The following is a 12,267-nucleotide window of genomic DNA, read 5'->3' as shown; positions in this document are numbered from 1 at the left end:
CAGTATACAGGCTTGACATACTCCTTTTCCTATTTGGAACCAGTCTGTTGTTCCATGTCCAGTTCTAACTGTTGCTTCCTGACCTACATACAGGTTTCTCAAGAGGCAGGTCAAGTGGTCTGGTATTCCCATCTCTTTCAGAATTTTCCAGTTTATTGTGATCCACACAGTCAAAGGCTTTGGCATAGTCAATAAGGCAGAAGTAGATGTTTTTCTGGAACTTTCTTGCTTTTTCCATGATTCAGTGGATGTTGGCAATTTGATCTCTGGTTCCTCTGCCTTTTCTAAAACCAGCTTGAACATCTGGAAGTTCATGGTTCACGTACTGCTGAAGCCTGGCTTGGAGAATTTTGAGTATTTACTAGCGTGTGAGCCAGCCTTTCACATTTAAGCAATAACAAAAGATTTCTGGCTTCTCGTGAAAAATTTGAAGAGTTGACAATTTGGAGCCCTGATTCTTGACAGCAAGAGTGGAGCTGAGGAGCTGCTGCCCCCTTTAGACGGGACATATGCTCTTCAGGTTGCGTGTTCCCCACCATTCCTCTCCCTCAAACTGAGGCCAAGGATCAGTTCCCATTTATCATAATGCTTTTGTTTTCATTTCCTTACAGTGAGCTAGCTCTGGCCTTGGAGGCTTTTAAATTGCCATCTTTGTACTAATCTACCCCACCTGGTATCTGAGGAGTGATTCAATGAAATTAATATTTTAGAAAGATTAATCAGTGCAAAACAGACTAAAGTGAGGAGCCAGGAAACAGAAAGGAAAAAATAAATTTGAAAATCTATTGAAGGAATATTTGAAAGCATTTGGCCAGTGATTAAATATTGGATGAAGCAGGAGGAAATGGCAAAATACAGCTTCAGAGTTTACTACCTGAATGGCTGGAAAGATGCTATCACCAACATTAAATGGGAGAAGTGAAAGGGGTGGTGGTGATCACCACCTTGCCACCTCTAGTATTTTGTAGGCAAGGGCCATGAGTTACCAATTCCATAATCCTCCAGTATTGTGCTGGACATGCATTAGGTGCCCAGGAAATTCTAGCCGAACTGCAACTTATCTGAGGTGGGGTACATATCTGATGAGGGGGGAAGAAAAGGAGAATTGGAATGCTGGAACAAAAGCAGTACATGGTGGGACCTCAGGCATTCTCCTCAGAGTGGATGAAACCAGGGCTTGGTTGATAGTTAATGCATTTTAGAGAAACCTATGCAAAAGTCCTGAAGCAGAGCAGGAATTTGGCATGCAGAAATGGAAGTGGGGGAGGGAGGAATCGGTATCCTTCCAAAGGAAAGAAGAAAAAAAGGGAGAGAGAGATTGGATCGCAGGATATTCCTGGAATACACAGAAGAGCAAGCTCTCGGTCGGGGCATTAGGCAGAGTTTTGGACAATAAGGCTGGGAAGGTTGGAACACCGGACTTCTCTAAACAGTTTTGAGAGCTCATTGCTTAAAAGGAAAAGAAATCTGCAGAACAGAGCCACTGCCGCCACCCCCATCTTCCCTGCCTTGGGGAGGGCATCAGGTCACTGATCCAGGAGGGCTCAGAAAGGGAAAGAGTCATAGCCTCCACCGCAGCACCTGCACCCACCACGCAGAGCATCAGGTATGTGGTGGTGAGCAAAGGGGCTGTGGTCAAAACATGCTACACAAGCAACGCCTTCCCCAAGGATTACATCCCCAGTATTCAACAACTATAGCGCCCAGAGTGCAGTTGACGGGTGCCCAGTGAACCCGAACCTGTAGGAACAGCAGGCCAGGAGGAGTATGATCACCTCCGCACACTCTCCTGCCCTCAGACCAACATGTTTGTCATCTGCTTCTCCACTGTCATCCGCCTTCCTATGAGAATGTGCAGCACAAGTGGCATTCAGAGGTGTGCTACCATCGCCCTGAGGTGCCCATCCTCTTGGTGGGCACCAAGAAGGACCTGACACCCTAAAGGTGCCTGAAGGAGCTGGGCCAGGTGGTGGCCCAGCAGATCCAAGCTGTGCTTGGCCCTGCAGCAGGAGGCATCAAGGAAGTGTTTACCGAGGCTGTCCGGCAGTACTCAACCCCATGCCGATCAAGCATGGGCAGTCCTGCATCCTCCTGTGACCTAGCACTCAGCTTGGAGGCTGCCCCTGACCCCCTACCGGTTGCGCCTTTGTGTCTTGGTGCCTCGTCTGCCCTCAGCTGTGCCTTAAGGACTAATTCTGGGACCCCCTTGCTTATGGGGTCCCCAAATGTCTTTTTCTCCTTAACGGGGACCCACAGGGAAAGGGGCTTTGGGCCCTGCCCCATTCTGCTTGGAAACACCAAGTATTCTTGAGAGCTCACCCAGGTCACAGTTGGACCCCTCCTCCAAGAAGCTTCCGCATTTCCCCCTACTCACCAGTTGACCTAGTTTTCCACACAGATATTGCTGCCTGTCCTGGTGCCTTCTCTCCGGAGGGCTCCGCAGACCCTAACCTCTCCCTCACTGCTCTTCAAATTGCTCCGCCCTCAAGATGCTCTCTCTTCCACAGGGAAGAAGCCACTGAATCCTAGTAAGATGAATGTGCCCTAACCTACCTCCATGTCCCTGGGCCTCATGCACCTGCTGACTGACTCGGTCCCACCCCCATCGGGCTCCTGGGGCCCCTCAACCCCCATCTGCATCAACAAAACCTTCTGTCTCCAGTGAAGAAAAAAAAAGAAGTTTTCAGCTCAACCCCCCAATAAATATTTATTTACAAGTTTTTTAATATGTACAACTAATGTAGTATTATGCCCTTTATAAACATTAACACACAAACAAGAAATTAAAAAACACAAAAATTAGAAATATTCTATTTTCTTTCCACTTCCCCAACGTATCATATCACATACACTTTATGGTACCCATTCCACCCCGCGCAGCCGTCCCAGCTCCAACCCCACCACCACTCTGGGGCTCTTGCTGTAATCAAGGGGAACCTCTGGAGGTTCGGAAACAGAGGGGCATGGTCTCTGACGACTCTCCAGAATCCGTAAACTTTAAAAACTGAGACACAAAGAACTGCGATTGTCTTAGAGTGCCCTCCATGTGCTAGGAAACGCCTCAGTGGTTTGGTGGTGGTTTACTCGCTAAATCCTGTCCGACTCTTGAGACTACGGGCTGTAACTAGCCAGGCTCCTCTGTCCATGTAATTCTCCAGGCAAGACTATTGGAGTGGGTTGCCATAGAGGATCTTCCTGACCCAGGGATCGAACCCTCTTCTCTTACATCTCCTGCATTGGCAGGCGGGTTCTTTACCACTAGGGCAATCTGGGAAACCCAGTGCTTTAATAGAACTCATTTAATCCCGCAAGCAACCCTATACACTGTATTATTATCTTAGATGAAACAGAAACAGCGAAGTTAAGAAATTTTGCCAGGTGACGCAGAAGTGGCGGAGCAAGAACTGGAACCCACCCTGGGTGTGTCCACACTCCATGAGCTTAACTGCCACTGGAAGGGGATGAAGAGGGTTTCCTTGGTCAAGTCCCTCACCAATCATAGCTGTGGTGAGAGTCCCAGGCACTGAAGGAGGAAGCAGCAGGAAATCACTAAACCCCGGGATGCCTCTCACGCGGTTATCTGGGCAAGGTCCGCTCGTCCGCAGTCTCTTGAGGGCAACTCAGACGGCCGCGCAGGCGCAGACAGATGGGCTTGGTCTCTATGGTTCCGGGGCGCGACGGCGGAAGGCAGGTCGGTTCCCGGCGTCGCGCTGCAAGAGTCGCGCAGCGGGCTTCCTTTACGGCAGGCCTCCTAGTCGCCTGAGGATTGTCTAGGAGAGGCGGCCAGCGAGGAGAAAAGGACACAGCGGCCGGACGGTAGGGGCTGTGTGTGTCCGCTGGGCGATAGACCCTAAAGCGCGTCCTTCCGAGAGCCCTTTAACAGATTTCCTCTTGGCTTGCTGGGTGGATGACCTTTCTCCCTGGCCATATTTTCTGCTTTCCCAGGCTCCTCGGTCCACACAGCTTGTCACTGAAGTCTATAGACCGCACCTCTCTCGGCTCTTTTTCCAGGTTGACTTAACTTTCTGACAGACTCATACTTGGCCTTCTGTTTCTTAACCTGAAGTCCACGTTCCTTTCCCAGCTTGCTGCGTGGCCATGCGGGATTTAGGCCCTGCCAACCTCTAAAGCTCGTTTCGTTCTTCCCGACGTGTACTCTGCGCTCCAGCCGCGTCTGGGTGCTCAGTGTACCCCAGACATAACCTAGCACACCGGCTGTAACTCGTGCAGTGTGTGCCCTGCTGGAATACTCTGTCACAGACCTGCACTTGATCCGTAGTTTTCCGGACAGAATAGGTGCTTCCTCCTTAGCTCTTGCGCTCGTGCGTTGATTCCCAGTTCCCTCTGTGTGTCCTGTGCTAGTGCTTAGGTTGCAGCTGCTGCCCACCTCCCCCCCGCCCCCATCCCAGTGACTGGAACATTACTCAGTAAATGACTGAAAGAATGGGTGGGAAACTTTAAAATTACACTCACCTGTAAGTCTGCCACTCATAAAAGTAACTGCTGACCTTTTTTTGTGCTTCCTTCCAGTCTTCTTTTGAAGCTTTTTTTTTTTAGCATTATTGTAAACCCCCCTTTTTTTCATTAAGCATTAAAATGTATATTTCATGTGTATTATCCGCCCCCCACCATTGTCTACCAAATAGGTACTGGATTTAATTATTCATTTCTGTTACTTCACTGGTGGCTCAAACGGTAAAGAATCTGCCTGAAATGCAGGAGACCCAGGTTCGATCCCTAGATTGGGAACATCCCCTGGAAGGTCATGGCAACCCACTCCAGTATTCTTGCCTGAACATCCCCTGGAAGGTCATGGCAACCCACTCCAGTATTCTTGCCTGAAGAATTCCATAGACAGAGGAGCCCGGTGGGCTACAGGCCATGGGGTAGAAAAGAGTGGGGACATGACTGAGAGACAAACACTTGGACTTTCTCTATTGTTGCCCTTTTAAGTTGTTTGAATTTCTTTTTTTTTCCCCCCAACAGTTATTGAGCTCCTACCTGACTGGTCCCTATCCTCAAGGTTGTTCAAAAGGGAGATATGCATATGAATAGTACATTACAGGGGCGTGCAGGGTACTATGAAAGGTCTACGATGCTAACACAGGATGACATTCCTGCTTCAAGATGGCTTCTTAGAAGTGTCATCTAAGTTGATATGGTTTGAAAAGTGTAAAGAAATGTTTTTATGCTTGTGTTTTTTTATTTCAGTTTTTTCTTCAGATCTGTCTCAAAGCATTGGGATTACTGAGTCAAGATATTCAATACAGGGACTTTTTAGTGGTCCAGTGGCTTAAACTCTACACTCCCAATAAAACACACTTTTCAACTTTTGGTTAAAATGACCTTATCAATATAGAGGATTTTTAATGCATTGTTTTTTGGTTCAAGTTCCGTTTTCCTCGAGTTTGAGTTTTGTGAAAGCACGAAAATTGCTTATCTACCATGAACTGGAAGAACTTGTGTAATGAAAAGGTTTGGGGAAAAGAAATTGGGAGACTAGTACAAAATATCTTTCTAGAGGGTTGTTTGTCATAATTATCTCATTTTTCTCAGAAATTTCTCTTTTGACTGCAATTTTATGGCATTCCTTTTTTTTCCCCTTCCACTTCAGCCATGCCTTTCTTTGATGTGCAGAAAAGGCTGGGTGTTGACCTAGATCGCTGGATGACAATCCAGAGTGCTGAGCAGCCTCACAAGATCCCATCCCGATGCCATGCTTTTGAGAAGGAATGGATAGAGTGTGCACATGGAATCGGCAGTATCCGAGCAGAGAAGGAGTGCAAAATAGAATTTGAGGATTTCAGAGAGTGTCTGCTTCGACAGAAAACGGTGAGGAAGTGATGAAGATGGGGATGGAATTACTTCCTTGTTTCTCCAGAGCTACTTTTAAATACTTTTAACTGATCATTGGGCATTGGCTTGCCCGATGTGAATTGGCAAAACTTTTGTGTGAACTACCTTCTCTACTTAGGTACCATGTCAAGGAAGTTAACTGTATTAACTTGTTCAGTGTTCTTCCTCATATTCTCATATATTGGGTTGGCCAAAAAGTTCATTAGGGTTTTCCATCAAACTTTTTGGCAAACCCAATATTTTCCTTAGCATTGTGCCCTGCTGCAGCCATCGGGTTGGAAATTGCATATGTAGATTTCCATTTTTGTGTAGGCTGTAAAGTAAAAGAGTATCAACTAGCCTTGGGTGTTTGTCCTTGAAAATGTTTGGGCAAATATATTTCAAATTCATTGAACCCTCACTGGGGAAGAGATTAAAATCCTGCAGCTCTATTACACTGAACCTGATAAAACAACCTCTAGATTTCTATTCTGGGGAAGATGGAGGTATTAATGAGATTGTTTTAGGTGATCCTGACCAAAAATACAGGGAAAAAGCATTAGTAGCATAGTGTTTCAGAGAAGGCAATGGCACCCCACTCCAGAACTCTTGCCTGGAAAATCCCATGGATGGAGGAGCCAGGGACGGGGGAGCCTGGTGGGCCGCCGTCTATGGGGTCGCACAGAGTCGGACATGACTGAAGCGACTTAGCAGCAGCAGCAGCAGCAGCATAGTGTTTACCTCCTCAAGACTTGAATGAATTGCGTAACACATAGGGTCCTATTCTCCTTTAGAGAAGAAATCGTTAGCTGTGGGCTGTCATTTTGCCTATTTCTGTGCTCCACATATAACATAGAATTATTTTTATTACTGTCAACTCCTTGAGGTTCAGGAATACAATTTAGATTTTCAGTTAAATGCATCTCTAAAGTTATCTGTATCCATTTTAAAATAGCTTGTCTTTTATAATCTGCTATTGGCATTTGGGTGAAGTAAAGCCAAATTTGGAAGGAATAAAGGGTTGTCAGGTATTAATTTTGTCATGTTCTCTGGAAGAATATTGATCATCGAGTGATACTGTAGTAGACAAGGGGTGGGTGGTAGCTGGCCGCCAACCAGCTAGTTAGTTCGCAGCATGTCATAACTTCTCTTCTGCAGGCCCCACTTATTCCTTGCTCAGATTAACACTTGATTTATTATGGAAAATTTACACCAAGAAGAGACAGTGTGATGAGGTGGAAAGAATATTAGATTGGGAGTTGGGAGAGCTGGATTTTGATGCTGGTTTTACCACCACTAGTTTTGTGACTTCAACAAAGTCTTTCCCATCTAATCTTGGTTTCCTTATCTGGAAATACAGTTTTGCTCTAAGGTCAATTTCTGAAGAGAGATGTTACCATTTTAGAGGTCATCTAAGTGAAGATGTTAGTGAATCAAAGAATTAGAATCAAGCACTTTTCTAAGTTCTTAGAATGTAATAGTACATATATTTCTTGCAATAATCTCCTATGAGATACTTTAGAATTATTTTCCCCACTGTAGGATTAAAACATTGAAGCAAGGAAATACTAAATCCATTACCTAAGGTCACATAGCCCAGTAAGAGGTGGAAATAGCATTTGAACCTGGCAGTGCTGATTCTAGACCCTGTGCTTGTATTCAGAACACCAAGTCATGATTGGTTCTAGCTGGGAGAGAGATTTGACATACGGCTGTATGATGCCTCAACCATAACTAGTTTTATGTTGGGAAATGCTTTACTAGAGAAATGTTAAGAATACAGTTTTTTAAATGGTTAATGTTTAGTATTGGGAATACCTAAAGTTTTTTTCTACTGAAGTTGCATCCTCATTCTTTAAAGTTAATGGGATGTTTAATTGAATATACTGCCACTTCATGCCTTTGTGAAAACCTAGTCATTCACTCAAAAAGTATGTTTTAGATCACCTATTATGTCAGGAACTATTCCAGGTACTGGGAATATAGCAGTAAGCAAAACAGCGAAAAGTCCCTGCCCTAATGGAACTCATTGGTGGGGCAAGGGTTGGGGGTGGGATACAGAAAATGTACGAACAAGGGAAGAAATAGCGTGTCGGGTGTTGGTACGTGCAGTGGGGAAAATAAACAGAAGGATGCGAAGCACTGGTATGGTTGCTCTGTGCTTCAGTGGAGTGCTCCTGAAAGAGCTCAAGGATAGAAAACATGAGAGCAGAGACTTGGAGATAGTGAACCACGTGCACTTGAGGGAGGAGGAAGCAGCGAATGGAAGGATCTCTGAGCTGGAGCAGAGAGAGCTGGAGGAAGGTATAAAGACATAACGTCAGAGAGAAGGGTCTTGTAATTTCCTTCTAGGGAAGGATTCAGCTTTTCCTCTCAGTAAGATGAAAGCCACTGGGTTTTGAGCCAAGGAACAGTGCATTCAGGATTGGTAAGTCTGTTTTCCATGTCACAGAATCCGTTAATTGCGGCTCTCGCACAGTGTTGGATAGCTTGATTTTCATCCGTAGGGAACGTCCTGCTGAGGGGAAAAGGCAGCAGTCAAGGCCCTGCCTGTCTGAGCGACTACTGGCTGAGCCGAGCACATAGCAGGCCTTTCAGTGTGGCCCAGAGACCTCATTGGCCTGTTTCTGCTTCATTCATACCTAGTGAGCTGCTGCTGCTAAGTCGCTTCAGTCGTGTCCGACTCTGTGCCACCCCATAGACGGCAGCCCACCAGGCTCCCCCGTCCCTGGGATTCTCCAGGCAAGAACACTGGAGTGGGTTGCCATTTCCTTCTCCAAGGCATGAAAGTGAGAAGTGAAAGTGAAGTCGCTCAGTCGTGTCTGACTCTTAGCGACCCCATGGACTGCAGCCCACCAGGCTCCTCTGTCCATGGGATTTTCCAGGCAAGAGTACTAGCATGGGGCGCCATTGCCTTCTCTGACCTAGTGAGCAGTCACCAGCATATGCTGTGAGGTGATGTCAGCTTTTCATATTTTTAAAGATTTTAGTATGCACAAGTATACCTCTTAAAGCTGCTGTATCTCTATTATTTTTGTAAATGCTTATATTCCTCTATATAATAGGAACATACTAGTTATCCGTTTTCAAGGAGGTATTACTATACATACAGCAGAAATTGATTCTTTAAAGATGGGATTTATCTCAGAGGCCCTCCAGGGTGAAAAGCTTCCATAGTTTAAAAATGAAACCAGTTTTGTATTCAGCTTCTCCAGTGCTCACTTTCTGGTGCATATCTCCCTCCGAGTTTAAATATTTTCCTCCTCTGACAGATGAAACGTCTGCATGCCATCAGGAGACAGCGGGAAAAGCTAATCAAGGAAGGGAAGTACACACCCCCACCTCACCACTCAGGCCAGGAGGAACCTCGGTCCTGAGCGGAGCAGCTGCCAGTGGCTGGAGGCTGATTCTCACGTTCTCTCTTCTCCGCTGGAAACTCTACGTACTAAAAACCCCTTTGTGAGAGTGTCTAAAAATAAAGGATTGCTCCATCCTATTTGTTCTATTTTCTTTTGTATCATACTTTTCAATAATGAGGTTGCAACCTATTTTTTAAGTTTGGTAAAATGCCTTTACCTTAAAAATTAGCATTAAGGGACTATCAGTGGTATATTAGTACTTCTGATTGAAATGCTTAGAAACATTTTTTTAAAAGAAAAAATTCACATGAAGAAGGGAAGGTATGATCCCTAGAAAATTAAATGTTGAGAATATAATGAAAACTTCAGATATCCCCAACTAGGGATCAAACCTGCATCCTCGGCAGCAAAAGCAGAGTCCTAACCACTGGACCAGGAAACCAAGAAATTCCTCATCTTAACCATTTTTCAGTGTAGAGTTCAGTGGTATTAAGTGCATTCACATTGTGGTGCGACCATCCATCTCCAGAACTCTTTTCATCTTAGAAAACTGAAACTATACCCATGAAACAATAACTTCCTCTTCCCTCGTCCCCCTAGCGCCTGGCAACCACTATTCTACTTTCTAGGTCTATGATGTTGACTACTCTAAGCACCTCGTTATAGGTGCAATCACACAGTATTTGTCTTTTTGTGTCAGAATTATGTCACTTAACATACATAGCATATATCAGAATTTCTTTTTTGAGGCTGAAGAGTTTTCCATTGTGTGTATGTACCACATCTTGTTTATCCATCCATTTGTCAATAGACTCTTGGGTTGCTTCCATGTTTTGGCTGTTGTGAATAATGCTGCTATCCATATGGTTATACAGATACCTCCTTGAGACCCTGCTTTCAATTACACTCCCACCAGTAGTGCAGAAGGGTTCTAATTTCTCCATGTCTTCACCAACATTTGATGTTTTCTGGAGTTTTTTGATAGCCGGCAAATAGAAGTGAGGTATCTCACTGTACTTTTTGTTTGCATTTCCATAATTATTAGTGATGTTGCATCTTTTCATGTGCTTACTGGCCATTTGTATGTCTTGACTATTATATGGATATATGTCTATTCAAGTCTTTTGTTCATTTTTAATTGAGGGTGTTTTTGTTACTGAGTTTTAGGAGTTTATATATTCGGGATGCTGATTCAGATATGTAATTTGAAAATATTCTCTCCCATCCTGTAGATTGCCTTTTTATTCTGTTGATAGTATCTTTCGATGCACAAATGTAAAGTTCCTCCAGGGGATTTCCCTGGTGATCCAGTGGCTAAGTCGCCGAACTCCCAATGCAGGGGACCGAGTTTGATCCCCAGTCAGGGAACTAGATGCCACATGCCACAGCTAAAGATCCTTTATGCCATAGTGAAGATCGGAGATCCCACTTGGTGCAACTAAGGTCTGGCACAGCCAAATAAATATTAGAGATTCTATGAATTTTAGGATGGGCTTTTCTATTCCTGCAGAAAAATTGAGATTTTAATAGAGATAGCATTAAATCTGTAAATTGCTTAGGGTAGTATTGATGTCTTAATAAGTCTTCTAGTCCCTGAACATGAGATTTGTTTCCACTTATTAATGTCTTTAATATTCTTTCAGATATGTTTTATAGTTTTCATGGTACAAGTCTTCCACCTCCTTGATTAAGTTAATTCCTAAGTATTTTTTTAGATGCTGTTTAAAAATATTTTTATTTTAAACTGGAATATAGTTGATTTGCAATGTTATATTCGTTTCAGGTGTACATGAAGTGATTCAGTTATATTATTTTTCAGATTCTTTCCCATATATGTTATCACAGAGTATTGGGTAGAGCTCCCTGCGCTATACAGTAGGTTCTTGTTGATTATCTATTAGATGCTATTTTAAATGGAATTGTTTCTGTAATTTTCTTTTCAGATTGTTCATTGTTAGTCTTAGAGCATTTTAAGCCATAAATGTCAACTGAAGGCTTGAATATAACAAACTGAAGCAGTGAGCAGTGCTCAGTTGAGTCCAGCTCTTCTCAACCCCGTGGACTATAGCCTCCCAGGCTCCTCTGTCCGTGGAATTCTCCAGGCAAGAATCCTGGAGTGGGTTGCCATTTCCTTCCCCTCGGGCTCCAGCCCGAATCTGCATCTCCCGCACTGGCAGGCGGATTCTTTACCGCTGTGCAGTTCTCAGAAGGGAAAGCACATTGTGTGCTAGTCTCAGAATTGGAAATAGGGGATCTGGCATTCAGTCAGGGTCCTGCTTATTCCTTGTGTTAGCCAAGCACGTTTTCTTAAACTAATCATTAATCCATCACAATGGAGAAGCAAACTGGAGGCCTTCCAGCAAGATCCTGTGCTGTAGCCCTGGGTTAGGTTGTTTTATTTTCTCTAAACACACAAACTTCTCTGAATTCTTAAAGTCCCAAATGGTTTTAAGCGCATACATATTTATGGGAAAGCAGAGGCCAATTGAAAAATCAGAGAGGACAGCAGAATACTAATCAAGGCTTAATGTAGGTACATGCTCTTTCATTCAAAGATATCTTTTATTCCTGAGCTCTGGGTTGTGTCGACAGAATGAAGGGAAAGCCAATCCCACAAGATTATATTTACCTAAAGGTAAAAAATGTCTGATAGAGAACACTTAGTTGTATTTGTTGGGAAGAATTGCCTTGATGTCTTTACAGGATATCAGAAAGCTTCCTTTACATCAGGTATCCATAAACAGCTCTGGGACCAGCAACCCTGCTTCTTTGTATATTTAGCAAACTTTGTGCCTTAATCGGTTTTTTGAGAAAGTAGGACAGCAATGTTATGAGTCGGTGAAAGCAAGGAGACAGCTCCAAGACCCCCGTTCTTTAAGCATTCTAATATGATCAAGCAGAGTTATCTTTTTGATCAACTAGGCTGGTAAGAATAGGACTGAGAAGGTTGGGGGACAGAATGGCTGTGAAGTTCTTTGCTTTTGATGATGAAACATGAAGTTACTTGCTGCCCTTGCCCCCTCCCTTCATCTGGCAAATGGGACTCATAACTTATTTGGTCTGTGCTTTTTAA

General features: G+C 44.1%; 1 protein-coding gene and 1 pseudogene across 2 annotated transcripts in view; both read left to right on the top strand.

Annotated features, from left to right (window-relative positions):
* LOC105004993 overlaps positions 1 to 3,573 on the top strand; it is a 5,368-nt pseudogene extending 1,795 nt beyond the window's left edge. Inside the window, exon 2 of the transcript XR_827274.1 lies at positions 1,458 to 3,573. The product of XR_827274.1 is annotated as a rho-related GTP-binding protein RhoG-like (transcript). The remainder of the gene's footprint in view (positions 1 to 1,457) is intronic.
* Positions 3,574 to 3,648: 75 nt separating this feature from the next.
* On the top strand, positions 3,649 to 9,331 carry NDUFS5 (NADH dehydrogenase (ubiquinone) Fe-S protein 5, 15kDa (NADH-coenzyme Q reductase)). The gene is made up of 3 exons (XM_010862760.1): positions 3,649 to 3,816; positions 5,615 to 5,832; positions 9,108 to 9,331. The coding sequence occupies exons 2-3, from the start codon at positions 5,617 to 5,619 to the stop codon at positions 9,210 to 9,212; spliced, it is 321 nt and encodes a 106-aa protein (XP_010861062.1). The 5' UTR covers positions 3,649 to 3,816; positions 5,615 to 5,616; the 3' UTR covers positions 9,213 to 9,331.
* Positions 9,332 to 12,267: the final 2,936 nt, after the last annotated feature.

Source organism: Bison bison, unplaced genomic scaffold (genome assembly GCF_000754665.1).
Source record: "Bison bison bison isolate TAMUID 2011002044 unplaced genomic scaffold, Bison_UMD1.0 scf7180017864484, whole genome shotgun sequence".
In the NCBI taxonomy this organism is placed as follows: Eukaryota; Metazoa; Chordata; class Mammalia; order Artiodactyla; family Bovidae; genus Bison; species Bison bison.
Note: the sequence above shows the minus strand (reverse complement) of the source record. Positions and strands in the feature narration are given on the sequence as shown.